This window comes from Chrysochloris asiatica, unplaced genomic scaffold (genome assembly GCF_000296735.1).
Source record: "Chrysochloris asiatica unplaced genomic scaffold, ChrAsi1.0 scaffold00138, whole genome shotgun sequence".
Lineage (NCBI taxonomy): Eukaryota > Metazoa > Chordata > Mammalia > Afrosoricida > Chrysochloridae > Chrysochloris > Chrysochloris asiatica.
This window is the reverse complement of record NW_006408656.1, coordinates 2,626,322-2,649,700: the sequence shown is the minus strand read 5'-3', so window position 1 is coordinate 2,649,700 and position 23,379 is coordinate 2,626,322. Positions and strand designations below refer to the sequence as shown.

General features: G+C 38.7%; 1 protein-coding gene across 2 annotated transcripts in view; it reads left to right on the top strand.

The window, feature by feature from the left end:
* SP1 (Sp1 transcription factor) overlaps positions 1–16,492 on the top strand; it is a 56,407-nt gene extending 39,915 nt beyond the window's left edge. For both annotated transcript variants that reach the window (XM_006869963.1, XM_006869964.1), the window contains exons 4-6: positions 9,923–10,091; positions 15,135–15,334; positions 15,774–16,492. In XM_006869963.1, coding sequence (XP_006870025.1) covers positions 9,923–10,091; positions 15,135–15,334; positions 15,774–16,087 — 683 coding nt within the window. In that variant the 3' untranslated portion in view covers positions 16,088–16,492. The remainder of the gene's footprint in view (positions 1–9,922; positions 10,092–15,134; positions 15,335–15,773) is intronic.
* Positions 16,493–23,379: the final 6,887 nt, after the last annotated feature.

Sequence of the window (23,379 nt, the reverse complement as noted above, 5' to 3'; positions counted from 1 at the left end):
GATTCATCAACTAAGAAGAGAAGGACTAAGAACTGGTGGCCAGGAGCAGACTTGCAGAATGTGCCCTTTGGAGATATAAATTATTATATATGCCTTAAAAAAAAACAAAAAACAGTGACACAAAATCATGTCAGGAGAAAAATTTGTATGCCTAATAAGGCATATGATTTGCTTTAAGTAAACATAGTTCTACTTTTTTTGTAATTAGAGAGTACATTTGGCTGTATATAACAGAAATCATACCATAGTGACTTAACTAGAATAGGGGTTTATTGTTCTCATATAACATGAAGACAGGAGTCCCTGAGTATCAGAAACCATTAAGTGATTAAGTACTAGCTGAAAAGTTTGTGGGTAGAACACAAGCAGAAGCTGGTATGGTGATCTGCTTTTGAAAGGTCATTGCCTTGAAAATACTATGAGCAGTTCTACTCTACACACATGGAGTTGCCATGAGTTAGAACTGACTAGATGGTAACAAACAATAACAAATATTTGAAATCTGGAGGTAGTCAATCCAAAGTTGGTGTGACTGCTCCAGGTAACAGTAGGAAACTTGCCACTTTTACATTTACCTTAGTGTGTGACCGTTTCATGCTTGCAAAACAGCTGCTCTACTTTTCTGATCATCCTGTTCTTTTTCTGTAGAGGAGAAAAGGGACAAGGTGAAGTTTGATAAGGGAGGAAGCAAGCCAAGTTGGTCCTATTTTAAACAGCTTTCCTGAAAGTGGTATTCACCCAGAAACTTAATATTATGCCCAAGTGACTGAGACCTTGTTACTTGACTGTCCCTTATCTGCAAGGAAATCTAGGCAGAACATTTTTGAACTGATACATTACTAACCTGAACAAAATCAGACTTCTTTTAGCCTGAAAGGGGAAAGTGAAAACTGGGAGCAACTATCGGTATCCACTCTTTAGCATTGCAACCTAGTGCACATACACCCACATACAAGTGAAAACATAACACAGTTCACCTGACTAAGATTATGGGAATGTGGCAATATCTTTAAGACTGTTGAAGTAATGAAAAACAAAAACTGTCACATATCAAAGGAGTGTGTTGTTGTTAAGCGCTGTCGTCGAGTCAATTCCTACTCATAGCAACCCTGTATAGGTGTTCCAAGGAGTAGCCTGGTGTATTTGAACCACTGACCTTTCGGTTACCAGTCCAGTGTTTATCCTACAGTGCTATACCAAGACTTCTTAGAGGAGTCTAAGGATGACTAAATGCAACATTGTATTTGGGATGGCATCCTGAAACACAGTAAGGACATAAATGGGGAATCTAAATAAAGTCTATGGTTTATATACTGGTACTGTGCCAATGTTTAATTTACTAGTCTTGATTAATGTACAGTGGTTATGTAAGATTTTAACACTAAGGGAAGCTAGGTGAAGGCTATGTAGGAGCTTGGTACACTCTTTGCGTTTTTTTCTCTAAATCTAAAATTGTTTCGGGAGCACAGTGACTCCATACGATAAGCATTGGCCTGCAAACCACAAAAAACGCGGTTTGAGCCTGCCAGTCGCTCAGCAGAAGGAAAACAATGAGGCTTTCTGCTCCCGCAAAGATTTTAAAAGCTTTGCAAACCCTGTATAGGGTTGCTATGAGTTGGAACTTACTGAAGGCACTTAACAAGAGCAATAACAAAATTGTCTCAAAGTTTATTAATAATGGCAAGATCTAGAGTAACTAGGGTAGCAAAACCAAAATTTTTAAATTAAGCCTTATGTAGGAGATAAAAACAATGGTCTCAATAATTCCAGAGGTAAAATGATATAAAATATAGTTAAAGATTACCAGTATTCATATGAACAAAATTTCCAAGAAAGAAAACAAGCCATGGAACAGAAAGGGAACTTTTCCCAGTGTACCTGCAATATATTCTAGAAAACTGGTTGACTTTAAGGGAAAAAAATTAATCTGGGAAGCCTAGCAAAAAAGACCTCCTCATCTATAAATGAAAGAAAGTGAAGTATCATTAGACTTTTAACAGCATATTTAGTGCCAGAATACAGTGGATTAAAACTAAAGAGAATCCAGGAGATAAAATAAGAGCCAAGAATTTTATATACAAATAGACCTTTGTGTATAAAGGTCACAGGCAATTTAATGCTAGCATCCAGTGCATTATCCTACAGCATCACAACAGAACAGGACTCCACTGTATGTATTGTTCTTGTTGTTAAGTGCTGTTGAGTCTTTTCCAACCTATAGCAACCCTAAATCAGGGTTTCTCAATCTAGGCACACAGTGTGTTGTCATTTTGAACCTGTTAATTCTTTGTTGTGGGGTATGGATGGGCTGTCCTGTACATTGGAGAATGTTTAGCAGAACTAGATGCCAGATACGACAATAAAAATACCTTCAGACATTGCCAAATATTTCTTGGGAAGCAAAACTGTGCCCATTTGAGGATCTTTGGTCTAAGTTTACAAAAGGGTGAATTTATTATATGTAAATTGTATCATAATAAACTTGATTTTCATTTTAAGAAAAAGAAAGCTCATTGGTCATTTTTAGAAGATTCTAGGAAAATTCATTATTTTGAGAGCTGGTAATTAAAAATAATGAAGTATTTATCCTGTCTGTCCTACATTATCTGTACCTACCTCAGTTAATCTGCTATATTAACAGTAACAAAATAACTGACGTGAAGATGAATTTGAAGATCCTATATCACCCTAAATGCACCTGATCACCTCTGATCTCGGAAGCTAAACAGGATCGGGCCTGGTTAGTACTTGGATGGGAGACCACTTGGGAATACTGGTGCTATAGGCTTTGGAATCCTGATGTGGTGCTTTAGGATAAGCATTGGACCACAAGATCATTTGAACTGCAAGGTTGGTGGTTCAAACTCACCAGCTGCTTCTCAGAAACGCTATACAGGCTTGCGGTGAGTCAGAACTGGCTTGATGGCACATAACAACAACAACAACATAATTCTTTAGTATTAATTTTATCACTCCTGTCCATTTTTCTGGCATTAACAGTACAACTTTTCTATTCCCTTATAGTCTTTTTCCTCTTCTAATTTACTACCTTTAATTTAACTTTTGACTAGGAAACCAGATTGTTAAAATTATTTTTAAAATACTATGTGTTACAAAATAATCTATGTTTGGTTCTTAGAGACTTTCTTATGTCCTGTTTGGGACTGACTTCTGGATTTCTGATGTTCCTCGTACATATGTGATATGTAATCACTACTCTGTTTCACCATGACTGATCAGTCACTCAAGTGCTTAATGGTTTGAGATATACTTCTTTGATTAAAATCATTTTTAATGAAACATGTTCAGAAAACCTATTATGTGCTTAATACTAGGTATAATTTCTAGATTCAGCCATATTAATACTTACTGAATTGAAGTTAAAAGAAATAATCTGCCCAAAACTGTTGGAGGGAGCAGTTGACTAGGAATGGAAAATTGGACCCTGGAGTGTCTATGAAAGTTATTTGGGGAGTTTCTTAATTCATTGTTTTTGTTTTCTTTTTTTAAAGTTTTGCCCATGTTTCTTTTTAGCAGTGAATAGGGTATATTTGACTATGGTCTCCTTGAAAGTTCTTGACATTTTGACACTTTGAGGAAACTAAAAGTGTGCAGTTGCTATAGCCATTGCAGAACCTGATGCAAGAGACAAGCACTGAACTGGGCAAAGCTGTCATAAAACTTTGGCTTACTAATTAATTTCATCATGGAAAGGAGAACTGAAAATTTCTCTTTGATTGTCTCTTTACTGAATTGATGCCGTGTGCTGAATATTTGCCTACATTTCAGTTAAGTGGAGGAAAGATTATGTTTTCCCAATTAACTGTGTAGAATATGGGACAGAGGAGAACTTTGGCGAATAATTCTCAGATTTTAATGAAATTAGGTTACCTTGGAAAATAGATGAGATGTTGGTTTCCTTATTTGCACCACAATTTTGTCTACACTTTTTTCCTAAGTGTCTTTCAAAGTACCTTTCAAAGTACTTAGGTACTTTAGTCCTCTATAGTACTTTATTTCCTGCTTTGCCCACTGTATTTATAATTCAAAAGGTAATTTCTCCATCTCCACTAGGGGCAGTTTCCATTCAGTGTTGTTGTTAGGTGCCATCGAGTTGGTACTGACTCACAGCGACCCTATGCACTGCCTGGTCCTGCTCCAACCTCACAATTGTTGCCACGCCCGAGCACATTGATGCTGCCATTTTGCCAGTCCATCTGGCTGGGGGGTCTTCCTCTTTTTCTCTGACCTTCCACCCTACCAAACATAATATTCTTCTCCAGCAACTGGTCCCTCCTGACAATATGTTCAAAGTATAAGAGACAAAGTTTGGCCATCATGGCCTCCAAGGAGCACTCTGGCTGCACTTCTTCCAACACAAATCTATTGCTTCTATTGGCAGCCCATAGTACTTTCAATATTTCCTCCAACACCTTAACTCAAAAGCATCAATTCATCTATGGTCTTCCTTATTCACTATCCAGCTTTCGCATGCATATGAGGTTATTGAAAATACCATGGCTTTGGGTCAGGCACACCTTAGTTCTCAAGCTGACATCTTTGCTCTTCAACACTTGAAAAAGGTCTTGTGCAGCAGATTTGCCTAATAAAATAAATCGTTTGATTTCTTGATTGCTGCTTCTATGAGAGTTGATGGTTGATCCAAGAAGAATGAAGTTCTTGACAACTTCAATCTTTTCGCCATTGATAAGAATGTTGTTGTTGGTCCAGTGGTGAGGATTTTTGTTTTCTTTACATTGAGATGCAATCCATACTGAAGGCTGTGCTCTCTTTGATCTTCATCAGTAAATATTTTAAATCCTCTTCACTTTAAGCAAGGAAGGGGTTTATCATCTGCATATCACAGGTTGTTAATGAGTCTTCCTCCAATCCTGATGCCACATTTTTCTTCATATAACCCAGCTCCTCGGATTATTTGCTCAGCATACAGGTTGAATAAGTATGGTGAAAGAATACAACCCTGTTGCAACCTTTCTGAATTTTAAAACATTCAGTGTTCCCATGTTCTGTTAGAACAACTACCTGTTGGTCCATGTACAGATTCCTCATGAGCACAATTAAGTGTTTGGAATACTCATACTTTGTAAGGTTATCCATAGCTTGTCATGATCCACACAGTCGGTAGTCTTTGCATAGTCAATAAAGCACAGGTAAGCATCTTTCTGGTATTCTCTGATTTCAGCCAAGATCCATTGGACATCAGCAATGATATCCCTTGTTCCATGTCCTCTTCTGATTCCGGCTTGAACCTCTGGAAGTTCTCTGTCAATGTATGCTTGCAGCCATTTCTGTATTACCTTTAGTAAAACTTTACTCACATGGGCTGTCAAAGAGATTGTCCGATGATTTCCACATTCAGTTGAGTCACCTCTCTTTGGAATGGGCACAAATATGGATCTCTTCCAATCAGTCGGCCAGATAGTTGTCTTCCAAATTTCTTGGCATAGATGAGTGAATGCCTCCAGTCCTGCCTCACTTTCTTGAAAGATTTCAATTTGTATTCCATCAATTCCTGCTGCCTTGATCTTTGCCAATTCCCTCAGTGCACCTTGGACTTCCTCCTTCGGTATCATTGGCTATTGATCATATGCTACCTCTTAAAACGGTTGTTAACAGTAACTTTTCCCTTTGGTACAGTAACTCTGTGTTTTTCTTCCATCTTCTTTTGATGCTTTCTGCATCATTCAATAATTTGCTCCGAGAATTGTTAAATAATGAAAGTCGAGGCTTAAATTTTTTTTTCAGTTTCCTCAGCTTGAGAAATGCTGAGTGTGTTCTTCCTTTTTGGTTTTCTGACTCCAGATCTTATTTGACTTTGTCTTATTGAACTGACCTTTGAAATTTTCTGTTTCGCTCTTGTACCTCCTCTGTTAAGCTCTTGTACCTCCTCATTTCTTCCATTTGCTTTAGCATCTCTATACTGGAGAGCAAGTTTCAGTGTCACTTCTGACATCCATTTTGATCTTTTCCTTCTTTCTTGTCTTCTCAGTGACTTTTTGCTTTCTTCCTGTATGATGTTCTTGATGTCATCCCTCAACTCTTCTGGTCTTCAGTCTTTAGTGTTTAATGTATCAAATCTGTTCTTTAGATGATCTCTAAATTCAGGTGGGTTATATTCAAGGTCATATTTTGGCTCTCGTGAACTTTTCATTTTCTTCAGCTTCAGTTTGAATTTGCATATGAGTAATTGATGATCTGTTCCTCAGTCTGCCCCTGGCCTTGTGTTGACTGATGATATCTAGCTTTTCCATCGTCTCTTTCCACAGATGTAGTCTATTTGAGTTCTGTGTATTTTGTCTGGTAAGGTCCATGTGTATAGTCATCTATTATGCTGTCTAAAGAAGGTATTTGAAATGAAGAAATCATGGATTTAGCAGAATTCTATCATGCCCATCTCCAGCATCATTTCTATCACCAACACCATATTGATCCTTCCTCTTTGTTTCCAACCTTTGCATTCCAGTCACCAGTAATGATCAATATATCTTGATTGCAGGTTTGATCAATTTCAGATTGAAGAAGTTGGTCGAATTCTTCTATTTCATCCTCACTGGCTTCAGTGGTTGGTGCATAAATTTGAATAATAGTGGTATTAACTTGGCTTTCCTGTAGGTGCATGGATATTATCCTATCACAGACAGCACTGTACCTCATGACTGATCTGGATATGTTCTTTTTGACAGTAAATGCAACACCATTTCTCTTCAGTTTGTCGTTCCCAGCATAGTAAACCTTGTTGTTGTCAGATTCAAAATGGCCAGTTACCAGTTCATTTCAGCTCACTAATGCCTAAGATATCGATGTTTATGTGTTCCATTTCATTTTTGACAATTTGCACTTTTCCTAGATTCATACTTTATACATTCCATGTTTTGATTAATGGCAGTTTGCAGCTGTTTCTTTTCATTTTGAGTTGTGCCCCATTAGCAAATGAAGGTCCCATGGGCTTTACTCCATTAGTATCATCACGGTTAACTCTACTTTGAGGATGCAACTCTTCCCCAGTCGCGTTTTTGAGTGCCTTCCAACCTGAGGGGCTCATTTTCCGACACTATCTGACAGGGTTTCTCTGCGATTCATAATGTTTTCAGTGACTAAATTTTCGGAAGTAGTTTGTCACTCCTTCTTCCTAGTCTGTTTTCATCTGGAAGCTCATCTAAAACCTGTCCACCATGGGTGACACTGCTGGTATTTAAAATACCGGTGGCATAGCTTCTAGAATCAAGCAACTCACAAGCCACCACAGTACAACAAACTGACCAAGTGGTGTTTCCATTCAGTAGCAAGTATAAATTTTAAGGCCTCTTATTAAACAAAATGTTGTCAGTTTTGTTTTACAATTCTTCACTGTGGTTTTGCCATGCCGTAAGATTTTTTCCTAGTCATATTATATACAGTGTGTTGAATGATTACTTCATGACATACTGTGTTTTAAGCACATTATGTGTGGTTTTCAAATGTATTGATAATATTTTATCAAAATTTTCTGATGGATAAACTGGTAACTAGGGAAGTTACTTGCTCACTGTTAGAAAAGTAAACAAATGGTGATACAGGGATTCATATATAGGTTATCTCAGTCTAAAAGCTGTTCTAAACCCTATACTTTTTAATACCTTCCCCCAGGTTTAGCTCCACCACTGTCCAGAAAATCTCAAAACATTTAAATTTATGTTAGTGCCTTTTACTATTGCCTAAAGATGTAAATGGCAGCAAATGCAAAGGACAGCTTAATTATTAGGCATGGTGGTGGTGTGCCATGGAGTCTGTATAGGGTTTCTGAGGTGAGGCTGTAAATCTTTATGGGAGTAAAAAGCCTCATCTCTTCTCCCATGGAAACACTGGTAGTTTCAAACTAGGTGACCTTGAGGTTAGCAGCCCGACTCACAACCACTATGTTCCTTAATTTTTTAGGCATAGTAACTCAAAATTATGTTGATAAGCTTCAAGATGTGGGGATTAGATACAGTGTAAAACTAAGCCTGACTTACCCCCATTTATTCATTTTCTTCTTTATAAAATATATAATAAAAGTATACAAGCCAGTTCAAAACCCTCCCTTTATAGGAATCTAAAATATCGATAGCCATTAACTTGTTTTACAGATTGCTTTTATAAGTGAATACTTACTGACATTAGATGTTTTGAAAACTAGAGAAAAATGTTTAACTGTTTTTATGAAACATTACTTTTAGTCATTGGCCTAGAGCAGTGTTTTCAAATGTCAGGTGTGACGCATTAGTGGTTCCTGAAACCAATATATACTGGATCTTGACAAGCATTAAGGGAAAAAATTTGAGTAACTAAATAGCTGATACTAGGATGAATTTGGAAGATCTAGGAAATCTCAGAATATACAGTTTATAGTAAGAGAAAGTATTTGTGGAAGTTTTGTTTCAGTTAAGTCTATATGTGCCAGGTTACAATGTCAAATTTTTTTACTAACCAGGAGAGAAAATATAGTGAGTGTTCACATAAAGGTTTATCTTTAAAAGCAAGTGATATCAGGTAACCTTAGCTTATATGCTCATTCTTTTTCCTCCCTTTCTAATATTTAACGAATCATCCAGTTTTGAATCAAAACCTTTCTGTGGCATAATGAGACTTTCTGCTCCCGTAAAGATTTATAGCCTTGGAAACCCTGTACAGGGTTGCTATGAGTCAGAACCGACTCCACGGCACATAACAACACCATACGGAGTTAGCAGTCCTGGTGTGGCTCTGTGGGTTATTGTACTGGACTGCAAGTTTGATTTGAACCGCAAGGTTGGTGGTTCATGCTTACCACTGCTCCTTGGAAACCCCATACAGGGTGTCTATGAGTCGGAACTACTCAACAGCACTTAACAGCAACAACATAATAGCATTAACTTTAATCTCAGCTCTTCCCTTTCTTTCCTCATTATGTCAGAATTGAAAATACACATATACTGTTCCCTGAAGGAGTCCTGGTGTGATACTGTAGGATAAGCACTAGACTGCAAACCACTAGGTTGCAAGTTAAAATCTACTAGCTGCTCCTCAGAAACTTTATACAAGGTTGCTATGAGTTGGAAGCAACTCAGTAACACAATATTCTCTGCTGGATGTTCAGCCATAATTTTGCTCATTTTGGCAAGGCAGAGTGATGAGTTTTCTCCTATACCATGCTGCCTTAAGTTTTGTATGGTTTCTAGTTTGGAGTTTTAAAGTCATGTTTTCAATCATTTCCATTTGGTTGGTTCTATAGTACTTTTAAGCTCTGGAGATACCTGGGAGTAAGAAATTTGTTCAGCAATTAATTACAACATTATATAACTATCTCATTCTTTTTAGTAGTTACATAGTCTTCTGTTGTATAAATTTATCATAATTTCCTTAACCTAGTTCTTTAATTGTATACATTTAGCACAGTACATAATAACAACAACAGATTGTTTCTAGTTATTGTTTTTTTATAAATCTACAAAAAACATGATTGCATACCTTTGTGTGCTCATGAGTATATCCATTGGACACTGCTGGCTCTAAGCAGAATTGCTGGTTCGAAAAAGATGTGCATTTAAAATCTTAGTATTGTTGCCAAATTGGCCTCACAAAGGTTACGCCAATTTAACACCAGATGCATATGAAAATGCCTTTTTAAACCAATGTTGTGTATGCTAGAATGACATATGAAGAATCATAAAAATTCTTTATTAAGTAGAGTTCCATTTTTAAAATTATGAATGAGATTGGCCATATTTTCATTTATTTGTTCTTGTTTTCAAAGGTGATTCTTTAGATTCCAAGCATTGAATATCAGTGAATGTGACTTCAAAACTTTAAAGAAATGGTCTTTGAATGTAGGGTGTCACTTAAATGCGTGAAGCTGTAATGGCCTCCTCTACTTCCCATCTTGACTCTTCTCTCCTAATTTCAGGTGATCATGGAGCTCAACTTGGCCTCCATGGGGCTGGTGGTGATGGAATGCATGATGACACAGCAGGTGGAGAGGAAGGAGAAAATAGCCCAGATCCCCAACCTCAACCTGGTCGGAGGAACCGGCGAGAAGCATGTACCTGTCCCTACTGTAAAGACAGTGAAGGAAGGTGAGGCTACCCACCTAGTCTCTTAAGAGTATAAAAGGGAGCATTTAATGGGTTTGGAGATAAGAGGAAGTGGATTAATTTTTTGATATTTAAGACTCAGCAACTTTGCAAATGGATCAGAGATGGTACATTTTTAGTAGGTTTTACAGGATAGGATCTTGGTTTCAGTGCTAGCTGTTTCATTAGCTCTGTCTCTCTCTCTATCTGTGTGTGTGTGAATTGAACGTTTACAGGGCAGATCATCAGTTTTACATTCAGCAGATCGTATACCTTGTTTGATGTTTGATTACAATGATAATAATCCTCTCCATGTACCATCACTTACCAGTATTTCTCTCTATTCACTTTAGCTTTTTTTTTTTTTAAATAATGACACATATATAATAATTTACACCACCAAAGGGTACATTCTGCAAGTCTGCCTCCTGGCTCCCATCTCTTAGTCCCTCTCTTCCCATGAATCTAGAGTCCTCAGCTGCTCCTTATCTCCATGTCCCCATCTCTGCTTCCATCTCTGGTGTTGCTGCTTCTCTGGATAAGGTCTCGCATTCTGCTAGTGCTATTCTCCCTTGATGGTCCTAGGGTCCTCTGTTTCTGGACTGTTAAGATTAACTACTCCCGTTTTTGTTACAAAACTTGTACCTTTACAATTATGACAGTTGCAATTAGTCATGGTAACAGTTGCTCACTATTGAATCATAAGAATCTTATCTCCCATCTGTTTTAACCAGACCCATCTGTTGTTGTTAGGTGCCATCAAGTCGGTACTGATCCATAGTGACCCTATGCACAGCAGAATGAAACATTGCCTGATCCTGGGCCAACCTCAATACTGTTGCCATGCTTGAGTCCATCTAGACAAGATGAAAATTATTCAGTGGGGATTCTTTCTGCCCCCCTACACTGTTAAACTAAACTTCCCCTTGAAACCTTGTAAGCCAGTTACTTCATGCCTTTATCGCCCCCTCATTTTAGATAGCCAAATGTCTAAGTTGCCCGTTCCTATCTACCCTGTGTACAGAGGAGATAGCATTGATATTTGATGTGAAGAGTCCTTTAGAGTTACTACCTCCATGAGTATAGGAGCTCTGGTAGCATAGTGGTTACAAATCGGGCTGCAAACCTTAAGGTCAGCAGTTCGAAACTACCAGCTGTTCCGCAGGAGAAAGATGAGGCTTTCTGCTTCCATAACGATTTACAGCCTCGGAAACCCAGTATAGGGTCACTATGAGTTGGGTCCTACTTCACGGCACATAACCACCACCTCCATGAGTATAGGTCAAGTTCATCAAATTGTAGCAATTTGCCCTTGTTTCCTTTATCAAAAAAAAAAAAATTTTTTTTTTTTTTTATAATCTTCCTCTAGTCGAGTTCTGATTAACAAGCCATCGAGGCTAGGTCAAATGTGTTCATTGGCTCTTAAGACCCCAAACCTTAATAAGGACCTGTTTTCAGTTTGTTGTTGTTAAAGGTTTCTGAGGAGCTGCTGATGAGTTTGAATCGTTGATCTTATGGTCAAATGCTTATCCTGCAGTGCCACACCAGGACTGGCATCAGAAGTCTAATGGTTGCTTGGGTGCCATCGAGTTGGTTCTGACTCACAGCTACCCTGTATAGGATTTCTGAGGCTGTAAATCTTTACGCAGCAGCTGGTGTATTTGAACTGCTGACTTGTGCTTAGCAGTCTAATGTGTAACTCACTGCACCACCAGGACTTCTAGCAAGGCTAATACTTGTTACCAAATAGCTGATTTGAAATGAGTTTAACAAAATTGATTGCAAAACAGCCTTGTAAAGAAAATGAAACTTCCCCAACCTATCTACTATAATGAGTTTTTTATAATAGCTGTGTAAGAATTGTGACTTTTTTCAGTCTTTCTTTCCTTTTAAAATAGACAAAAATGCTTAATCCTGGTAGGAAAAATTTCCATTAGGGAATCTGAAGTGTCCTGCAGAGCAAAGGTCTGATGTTTTTTTTCATTAGTAACACCTGTTTTTAATCTTAAGCGAGTTCTGTTTTCCCTTTAGTCACTGCTTTTAAAAGAGAATAAGAAGAGTTAATTAGGCTACTTTGGAAATCTGCTGAAGTTTTGTCCCGATACAAATAAGTACAAAAATATAATAAAAAGGAAAAATACCAAAGCAAAAATTCTATTGCATTCTTTATAGGTTACCCTAAGTTACAAGAAAAGCAGATCGTCTTCCTGAGTCAAAAGTACTGAGTTAAAGTTGTTTCCCTCAAACAGACCTTAAAGTGCATTTAAGTTTCTGAAGGAAATTCTGATTTCTACAGAATTGTGATTTTATTTCCATTAGGGTTTTTACCCCACTGCTAATATGAGGGCGCTTTAAAAATTTTGTGGAAAAATTCTGTTATCTTTCAGTGCAGTTTTTCACAAACTTTTTGAAGCCCCCTTGTATATGCTGTTATGTCCAAGAAAAATACTCCTTGGAAATTTCCCTAGAACCCAGTAATATGTTACACATGGAATAAATTGGCTTGGCAAAAAACGTTTCAAAACGAATTCTTTTTTTAATGACCAAATGGCTTATATTTGAGCACTGTTAACAATCTAGTGAGTGCCCATCACATTTGGTGCAGTGATGAGGAAGACTCTAGTCACCAGGTTCCAGAAAACTCCAAAGGTCCCCAGGAGCAACATTACAGGCCCTCATCTAATTTAGGACTAATTTATGGCCAACAATGAACTAAAGGGGTTTTGGGTCTTAAGCTCGCAGTTTGAGTAATTAAAAAATACTTGGTCCTTGTGGGAGTTCCCAGCTTCCACTTGTTGTCTTCGCCCATCTTTGGTTATTGTCAGTCCTGGCAAGGGTAACTGACAAAGCACTGATGATCTCTTCTCCCCAGGAAAATGGCTAATTTTTTTCCACTTTGTATTTGGATTCTGGTTTGGGGAGAAAAAACATCAGAGTTAATTCTTGAAAAGATCTTGGGATCTGCTTTATATAGAGAATACTTTTTTACAGTCAGGCAGTCCCCAGATTATGAATGTGTTCCAATCCTAAAGCAGTGTTTAAGTCGAATTTGTATATATGTCAGAACAGTTGTTGTTGTTGTTAGGTGCCATCGAGTCGGAACCGACTCATAGCGACCCTATGCACAGCAGAACGAAACAGTGTCCGATCCTGGGCCAACCTCACTACTGTTGCCACACTTGAGTCCATCAATGCTGCCATCTGGGGTCTTCCTCTTTTTCTCTGACCCTCCATCTTACCAAGCATGATATCCTTCTCCAGCGACTGTTCCCTCCTGGCAATATGTCCAAAGTATGAGAGATGAAGTTTGGCCGTCTTGGCCTCTAAGGAGCACTCTGGCTGCACTTCTTCCAAAACAGATCTATTGGTTCTTTTGGCAATCCATGGCACTTTTCGTATTCTCTTCCAACACCGTAATTCAAAGGCATCAATTCTTCTACAGTCTTCCTTATTCATTGTCCAGCCTTCGCATCCATATGAGGTTATTGAAAATACCATAGCTTAGGTCAGGCGCACCTTAGTCCTCAAGCTGACATCTTGAGGATATATCAGAACAGTTAGGTATGGTTTATATCAAACAGCCATCAAATGTTTATTTTAGTATATAGTATGTAGTGTACCTTTCTACTGCATGAAAATATTAGAAATACACTTCCAGACACACTGTAGTTGTTACCTTCCATGAGTTGGTTCCCACTCATAGTGACCCTGTACAGGGTTTCTAAGGAGCAACTGGTGAGCTTGAACCACCGACCTTGCAGTGTCATGCATTAACCAACTGGCAGGGCCACACCAGACACACTGAAAACATCTTTAACATAAAAATAGAGTAATAATAATAATGTTTGATGTGTGTCCCAAAGTAGCACCTCTTTGCTATTATGAACCATTGTTGTACCTCAAATTTTTAATATAGTAGACTGTATGGGCTTGGCTTGTACTTACGGGTTTGTCTGTATGTCATCCAGTTGTTTTTTCTCTGAAATCTTTAGTATTGTCCCAACTTTTCAGCTTTGAGTCTTCATGTTCTGTATATTTCCCATAAAGTTCTCTACTAGTAAGTCTTAAAAAGAAAGAACCTCTTGATTATTAAGTAAGTTCTCAGTCAAAAATATCACTATATTCACAGTATTTCCTGTGGAAAATGCTTGGATTGAGAAAAAATACAAGAAAATGCCTCACAAACTGTACAAGTCCCATGAGAGTAATTGGCTCTTCAAATATTCTAACTTCAAAATTAATTAAGCAACAGGAAAGAGAAAATATCCAGTAGTGAAGAAACCTACAACTTGAATTTTGGTTATTAAGAACCAGAATCAACTAAAGATTTATATTCTGATTACTAAAGGAAAGCTTTTAGCTTTTTTTTTTTTTTTTCTCAATGCTTTTATTGTGAACTGAGTGATAGTTTACGTGGGGGAGCATAGGTTTTGCACTCAACCTATCGTATTTTGTTTCATTGCAATGATTACCATCCCCTCCATGCATCATCATTTAACAGCATTTGCTTCTATTTCCTTTGTTTTTTTGATGTACACAAAAACACTAAGAAATAGATGATCATTTAAACAACCAAAGGGCTCATTCTGCAAACCTGCCTCCTGGCTGCCAGCACACAGTCTTTGTCTTTCCACGAGTCTAGAGTCCTCAGATGCTCTGTCTCTCCATGCCATCATCTCTGCTTCTGTCTCTAGTTAGGGTCCCATATTCCACTCATGCCATGCTCTTTTCCCTTGATGGTCCTGGGATGTAAGATTAACTACTCCCCCTTTTATGTTACAAAACATCTATGTTTACAGTTGTGACAATCGCAATTAGTCATGATAATAGTTGCTCACTATTGAATCAAGAGAATCCTGTCCCAATCTCTATTCACCAGACCCATCTAGACAACATAAAAACTATTCAGTAGGGATTCTACCTTTTTTTCTTTTTTTAAATAATAATTTTGTTAGTTTTGAGTGGTTTAAAAAAACTACAGTTGATGCTTTGTGGTTCTTTAATTCTTTCTCTAGAATAAATGATAAATACTGTCTTTACTTGCAGGGGCTCTGGGGACCCTGGCAAAAAGAAGCAGCACATTTGTCACATCCAAGGTTGTGGCAAAGTATATGGCAAGACCTCACACCTACGGGCACACTTGCGCTGGCACACAGGCGAGAGACCATTCATGTGTACCTGGTCATACTGTGGAAAACGTTTCACACGTTCGGATGAGCTGCAGAGGCATAAACGTACACACACAGGTGAGCAGAAGCCTAGAGGAAGAGAGAAATAGTAAGAAACCAGAATGGAAAGACATAAAATATACTTACGAAATAAGTAAAAAATTAAGAAACATGTACATATGAATCTGAATATATAAGTTACAAATGGAATTGGGGTTAATTTGGAAAACTTTTAAGAAGGAAGACGCTAGGTTTTGAGTCGGATTTTGAAGGGGGAAAAGTTGGTCCATTATTCTTCATAGTTTTTGTTTTGCTTTATTTAACTGTTAAAGTTCCACCTTCCTTAATAAGTACTCTCCCATCCTGTGTCTAGTTTTCATCCCTAAAAAGCTAAAGATGTAGCTTTCTTTTGTTCTTATCACCTTTTTGTACCTAATATTGTTTAGGGCTGTGAATTGGATAAGACACCCACACTTCTTATGTCAACTTCTTACCTTCTTTTTCATCCTTTATGTAGGTGAGAAGAAATTTGCCTGCCCTGAATGTCCCAAGCGCTTCATGAGGAGTGACCATCTGTCAAAGCATATCAAGACCCACCAGAATAAGAAAGGGGGCCCAGGGGTGGCCTTGAGTGTGGGCACTTTGCCCCTGGACAGTGGGGCAGGCTCAGAAGGCAGTGGCACTGCCACTTCTTCGACCCTTATTACCACCAACATGGTAGCCATGGAGGCCATCTGTCCGGAGGGTATTGCCCGTCTTGCCAACAGTGGCATCAACGTCATGCAGGTGGCGGATCTGCAGTCCATTAATATCAGTGGGAATGGCTTCTGAGATCAGGCACCCGGGGCCAGAGACATATGGGCCATACCCATCAACCCCGGGATGCAAGGTAGCATGGGTCCAAGAGACATGTGGGAGAGAGAGCCATGAGGCATTAAAATGCATGGTGGTGGGAAGAATTGGGAAAGGAATGCAAGAGAAGAGATGGGGTCCTGGCACTCACCTATATCATCAGTGTCTCCTTGACGTGGGAAACATTAGTGAAAATTCTGTTGGTGTCACCCTTTGATGAGCATTTATTTGACCCCAGACAGTTTTCCCTTACATTTCTTACCCCAGCCTTCCCTTCCTGCCTTTTCCATCTCAGCTCCCCCATGATGGATTCCCCTTCCCTTTCCTAAAGCCATCATGCCTTGATAAATATATATGATCATTGAAATACTTTTTAACAAAAAACAGATTCTATATTATATATATAAATATATATATATAAAGATATATAGAGATGCATTCACAGGGGTTGGCTGGGAGGTGGAAGGAGACCATTCTGTGACCAAAATACCTTGGTCATTTTTTATATTGCCTTATTTCTCTATGGCTGAGCCTTGTTGTGACACATCAAGCTTTTCTATAGATGTTGTCTTGGCTTCCCACCAGATTAAGCATTCATATGCTCTGCTTTTAGTTTATATATACATACATAATGTTTTTCCTCTCTTAAATTTTGTCTTTATTTGGGATCAGCTACGTGCACTCCTTTCCTGACTCAACCCTTTCTGTCTCTCCTTCTCATACTTAAATCACTTCATGTTATATTTTTGGTAGTGATCCCTAGATGAGACTCTTCTGTCAATATTATCTTTTTAAATTGTTGGTTCTAACAACAGAACAGAGAAGCCCTGCCTCCCAGGCTGATGCTGGAGGTAGCTCTGGGAGGAAGTGCTTAAAAAACTGCTAACGAAGGCACCCTATTGGTGCTGGAGAGTCAAAGGCATCTCCCTTCCCTCGCTGCTCTAAGCATTGAGATTCAGAAGTTCTTTTATGTAACTGGACAGGAAACCCTCTGTAGGTGATAATCTGAGGTCGGAATGAATAAACTCAAAAAATGGGTAAATAATAGGTAGGGGCTTTCAGTAGGAGAATGATGTGTTCAGAAGAGGAGATGATTCAAGGAGTTGGGTTCAGGAGTTAGTGGAGTATTTGGACTTTTGTATAGTTGTCTTCCTTCCAAGGTAGCTCACTTCCTTTTTTGAACATCCTTGGAGTTGTTTTCCCATTGTGTTACTAAGGAGCATCATCTAATGAATCTGTTCTGGGTTTCCATTCTATAGAACTCCAGAGCATATACTAGGTGGCAAGGCAGTGGTTCTTATGTTCTCTTCCCTTAATTCTTCCTGTATGTACTTGGGTAGTTCCTAAGGGAAAAGGAAGCACAGGATCATGGGAGTGATAGCCCAGAACAAATAGAAATCTTGTCTTACCACTGTGGTTTAAAGAAAAGATTGGGAGAAATCATCCTGCTTTCTTCATGGCCTGATTCCAGAAGAGACTGATCCAAAAATTATAGCGGCAGGGAACTCTTGGTGCAGTTGGCACTGAGATGTGTAAATGCAGTCAGAATTGTCCTCAAGGCCCAGCCATTAAATCATTGTCTCTCTTGACCTTCTGGTATCTTATCGGAGAGCTGTTCACTGTGAGGAAGTGTGAAACTAAATGGCTGTGTGTATGTGTGTAATCTGTTAGGTTGGGGATAGGTTTTCTGTTAGCCAATACTAAAAGAGACCTGCAATAAAAATTTACCCTGATCTGATAGAAAGTGAAATTTTTGTGTATGACTGTGTTTGAATGTGTGTTTGTGCCTGTACCAGGGGGATTAAAAAAATTCATGGAAAAATGGAATTAAAAGAGAAGAGTTTTCCCATGAACTTTTTGCAGCCCCCTCGTGTATTATCTACACACAGATGAAAATTATATTTGAAATTGTTGGAAAGTAAATCAAATCCAGATCAAAATGCCTTTCAGGCCCATTACCTAGCAATCTATCTGAAAACCTGGGTATGTTCCTGAGGTCATTTCTTTGTTTCTACTAAATCAATTATAATTATGAATGGGGGATATTTTACTGCACTTTTAAAAGAGGAAGCTGTTTTTGTATTTGAAAATGAAACCAACATCCAGGTCTATAGCAGAGTCTTTGTTCTTTTCATAAGTCTTTTTACCTTGGCTACAAATAGAGGATGCTATGATTCTACTATATATTTTATATAAAATCCATTTAAATTAGGGTTTGGGTAAGTTGTGTTGTTGTTTAACCTGAAATAGAATAACTGTTCATATTCTAAACAGTAGTTTACTTCCTTTGGTCCTTCCTCACAAACTTAATATTATTTTCAACACTCAGGAACTTTGCAAGGAACTTTCCCAGATCTAATTCTATTAATGTTGAAGTAAAAGTCATTCATTCCCAGCCACTATGAAACTCATTTTTTCCACTAAAAGGCAGAACTCAGAACCTATTCTTTTATGTCTGTAATCATGTATTTTGGGACAGGATAACTCATGAGAGTATGTAGTATTTTGTTTGAGCATTTCAAGGAATGGAATCTCCTCCAATGTAGAATTATCACATATAAACTAGGTTAACAATGCTGAGTGCTTCAAGGTTTTTGATGGCTAATTGATGATTCTTTTGGGTGGCAAGCTGCTGGTTTATCCTTAATCCAGTTTATTAGCATTTCTATGAGTGAGTTTATATTGAATTCTTCCTTTCATTTGTCCCAATCCCTTCTCACCAAGGAAACTCCAGGTTCAATATCTTAGCCCCCAAAGTAAAACAGCTTCTGCTTTTGTCTCCCAGTGGCAGTAAGCCACTGTGTTTTCCACAGAAATTTAAGAGCTTATATTTCTTGAGTCAGGAGCTCTTTATTGAAAAATCTCCTTTCCCTGAACTGTTGGCCAGCAGAAATGAATGGAACTGATAGGCATGTTGATTCTGATGTTTTTGTTTTGTTTTTACCATGAGTTGCCTTTTTTAAAAATTTATATATTTTTTAATGACCAAACCTTGCAGGGATGGGGTACCCAGAGGAATGGTAATGCTAAGCACTCATACACTTATCCTTTCAAGTTGCCCATGCATGCTCATCTGCTCATCGGTTGACTGTCTCACTTTTACCCAGAGCAGTAACAACTCACACCATCTTCCATCAGGGACCTTCCAGCTGGCGCTGCTGTGGGCGCTGTGAATATGCAATTTAATGGATGTTTCTCAGCCTGGTTCAGAATAAATAGAACCCTTAATCCCAGAAAATATAGACTGAAATATGGGTTAAAGATTATGATTGGGGGAGGGTTGGAGACAAAAGCTGTAAATTACTATGGCTGATTTATTTCTACTATATACGTATATATATATTTTTTGCTTTTGTATATCCTATATAGGAAAGTAAGCATTGTATTTTTTTAACAAATCTTGAGAAAGCACTATGAACTGCAGGTGTTTGACTTTCAGAATATATTTTGTATTGTTAATATCTTCACATTATGTGAATACTGGAAGTTGCAGATCTTTGCTAAGGACGCAATAAATTTATATACTATTTGAGGGGTTCTTCTGGGGGGTGCTAATCAGGCCCCTCTTTGCTTTGGGGGAAGCCCTGGTGCTACTTGCTTAAAAATTTCATTCAATTTTAAATACCCTGATGCCTTTTGGACCTTGGGATCAAATTGAAGATGTTTGGAAATTAGGTACCAAGGAAATGATAGCTGCCTCAAGTGAGAGTTCCTTTGCATAGCTTTGCTTCTCTTGTCCAAAGCTGGGTAGTCTTTGGAGTTGGGAGGAGAAACTTGAAATCACAGTGTTTCATCTCCCTTAGAAGAGAGCCAATAACTATGTACAAAGATGAAAGGTGGCAGCAGTAGCTTTGAGGAAAGGGAGGAGGATATGGCATTTCTCCAACCCCGGAACACAGTGCTTTTGAAACTGCTGATAAAATATGGGCAGGTTATTACTTTCATTTGAGAGCCTGTGCTCTCTTCGGTGCCTCTCTTGGCTCTACTCCTGGGATACAGACCTCTTCTAGGAGGGTGAGCAGACCAGCTTTGAGGTTGACCTGTTTCTTTTCTTTGTCTGTCTGCCCTAAACACCAGCCCCCAGGAAGACATTAAGCAGACCTAAGCTTAAATTCCTACTCCCCTTTTCAGGATTTGACTCACTTACCTCGGATTGAAGACTGGGAATGGAAAAGAAAGGGATCCCTTGATTTTATTCCTCCCTAGATCTCTAATCTGACTTCCCAAGCTCAAAAAGATTTCCTCAACAAGTTCATCTGAGAGAAATGAGTGTTTTGTCCCATTTTACCCTTTCCTCATCAAACAGCCCCAGCCTTCCTTGGGAAGCCCCAAGAGAGATGTGGTCATCTGTCCCTCAACTACCCTAAGACTCTCCCAGCTCAGTATCAGAAAAAGGGATTAGTCTGGGGCTTCAGGTAGTGAGGACTTTGTTGCTACCTCTCCTGGGGTGTGTGTTTTCCTATATTTCACCTTCAGGAATTAAACTGTGCCTTTTCCACCTAGGGGATGGGCTTCCTCTACTTAGCCCTCCTCTTTTTTTCCAGCAACTGCTCTTGAACAGTGTGGACAAGGGCAGGCCTTCATGTTTTTGCTCACCCCTTTCTCCAAATGGCATCCCATAGCCTTCACCAGAGTCTAGAGCACAAAGACTTTGGGGAAAATACTCTGAGAAGATCCCTTCTGTACACACCCCACACCCATGGCAGCTGCCCTTGGGCCTGCTTTCTCGTCTCTCCTCTGTCATCCTCTAGGGGGAGGGGTGGTGCTCCAATCTCTGGTACCTAAAACAAGTTTCTCTCTTAACACTGGCAATAACCCGTCTCCATACCACTGTTGCCTTTTTAAACTTCTTAATTTCATACTGTGTTTGTTGATTCCAATCCGTTTATCACCAGGGCTGTTTGGGGAATTACTTTTAAATGCTCTTACGTCTTTCTTGCTCCTTTTTCTTCTTCCGTTTTCCCTCTCTTGCTCTTGTGTATGTATGAAGCTAATCTCTTGTCTTTCAGTTTCTTCCTGCTCTCTTGTATCTTCCTTTCTTGCCTATCCCCTATCCCCCTCCCTCTTGTTTCTGGGTGTTCTGGGGCTTTTTTTGTAATTCTTTTTTTTTTTTTTTTTTTGCCTTTTTGTACAAAGAATAGTTTCAATGTAGCCTGTAGCTTCTTTGTAAACCAATTAAAAAATTTTTTTTAATAAAAAGCCATGTCTGTGGTGTGTTGAGGTTTGAAATTGGGGGAGAGGGGCGAATATGGTAGTTATAACTTCAAGTTCTGAAATCAACAAAGGTATCTACAATATGTTGTGCTCTCACACGTTAATCAGTGCAACTGCACCACACTTACCTCACAGGTAAGCAATTCCATGGTCAGATTAGTGTGCTATGATTTCATCAAAATGTGGAGAACCTAGTGGATAGAGGCAACCCCAACTTAATTTTTTAAACTTTTATTTTGGAACAATTGTAGATGTCTAGAAAAGATACAAAAATAGTATAGAAAGTGTTCATATACCCCACACTTAGTTTCTCCCATTGTTAGTATTTTACCAAGGTACATTTGTCTTAAGAAACTGGCATTAGTGCATTAGCTCAGTTCCACATGATTAGGTTTCACCAGTTTTTCCACTGATGTTCTAGGATCCAGTCCAGGGTGCCATATTACATTTAATTGTCATGTTATAACCTTGACAATATTGAGTAGAATCCTATAGAATATGCCCTAATTGGGTTTGTCAGATGTTTTTCTCATAAGACTTGAACTTTTGGTTTTTGGAAAGCATTCCACAGAGGTGAAGTACCCTTATGTTTTGGGTGTGTGATATTCATAGGACATTGCTGATGACCTTCATCGCTTGGTTAAAGTAGTGTTTACCAGGTCTCTCCACTGTAAATTTAATTTGTGGCGCTGTTGGATAAACACTAGACCGCAAAGAGGTCAGCAGTTCAAACTCAATTGGAAACCCTATACAGGGTCACTGTGAGTCAGAACCAATTTGATGGCACTTAACTTTACTGTTTAAGGAGCCCTAGTAGCGTAGTGGTTATGAATTGGGCTGCTAACCTTAGGGTCAGCAGTTTGAAACTACCAGCTGTTCCATGGGAGGAAGAGGAGGCTTTCTCCTCCCCTAAAGATTTACAGCCTCAGAAACCCTGTATAGGGTTGCTATGAGTCAGAACCAACTCCACGGCACATAACAGTAGCATAGTTAGGGTCACTATGAGTTGGTACCGACTTGATAGCACCTAACAAAAACAGTAGCATAATAGGTTATGCGTTGGGCTGCTAACTGCAAGGCCAGCAGTTTTAATCCACCAGTTGCTCCTTGGAAGATGAGACTTCTGCTTCTGTAAGATTTGTAGCTTTGGAAACCTATACAGGGTCACTATGAGTTGGAACTGGCTAAATGGCACACAACCACTATATCATTTGTTGTTCAGTGCCTTCGAGTCGGTTCCAACCCATAGCAACCCTGTATAGGGTTTCTGAGGAGCAGCTGGTGAGCTTGAGTTTCCGACTTTGAGGTTCAAATGACTTCACAGTCCAGAGCATTAACCCACAGTGCCACACCAGGAGCATAGTAATAAAACCACCTATGGTGTGGACTATAGGACAAGCACCGGATTGCTAACCACAAGTTTAGCAGTTGAAACCAATCACTCAGGAAATTTATACAGGGTTGCTGTGAGTCAGAACTAACTGACAGCAATTAACTACAACCCTTGAGTGGGAAGGAGTACTGAGTTAACTCCGGGAGAGGATAATACGTTATTTGGAATTCTGTAGGAAAGATTTGTCTATTCAATCATTTGTAATTGCATGAACTCATGTATATGCTTTGGGTTACAATCCATTATTTTACTCAAATTGGCTTGCTTTGGCTATTGGGAGCATTTTCAGGTCGGCTACTATGTCCTGGTATGTCCACATTCTTTTGTTTTCTTGAGATTTTTCTTAACTTTCTGAAATACAAGGCAATCCTCTTGTATTTTTCCTGCACCAGTCCTAGAATAAGCCATTTTTACTAGAGGCTTTGGTTCTTATACTTAAAAATTAAGTTCAAAAGAGGTTACTGCAAAAAGTTAATGGAAACATTCCATTATCTTTTTTTTTTTTCATGTTTTATTGTGAATTATATGATATTTTACATGAGAGAACTTTAGTTTTACATTCATTCCACTGTATATTGTTTCATTGCCATGGTTCCAATCCCCTCCATGCATTATCAACTGACCAAAGGGTATACCCTATAAACCCGCCCCCTACACTCCCCCC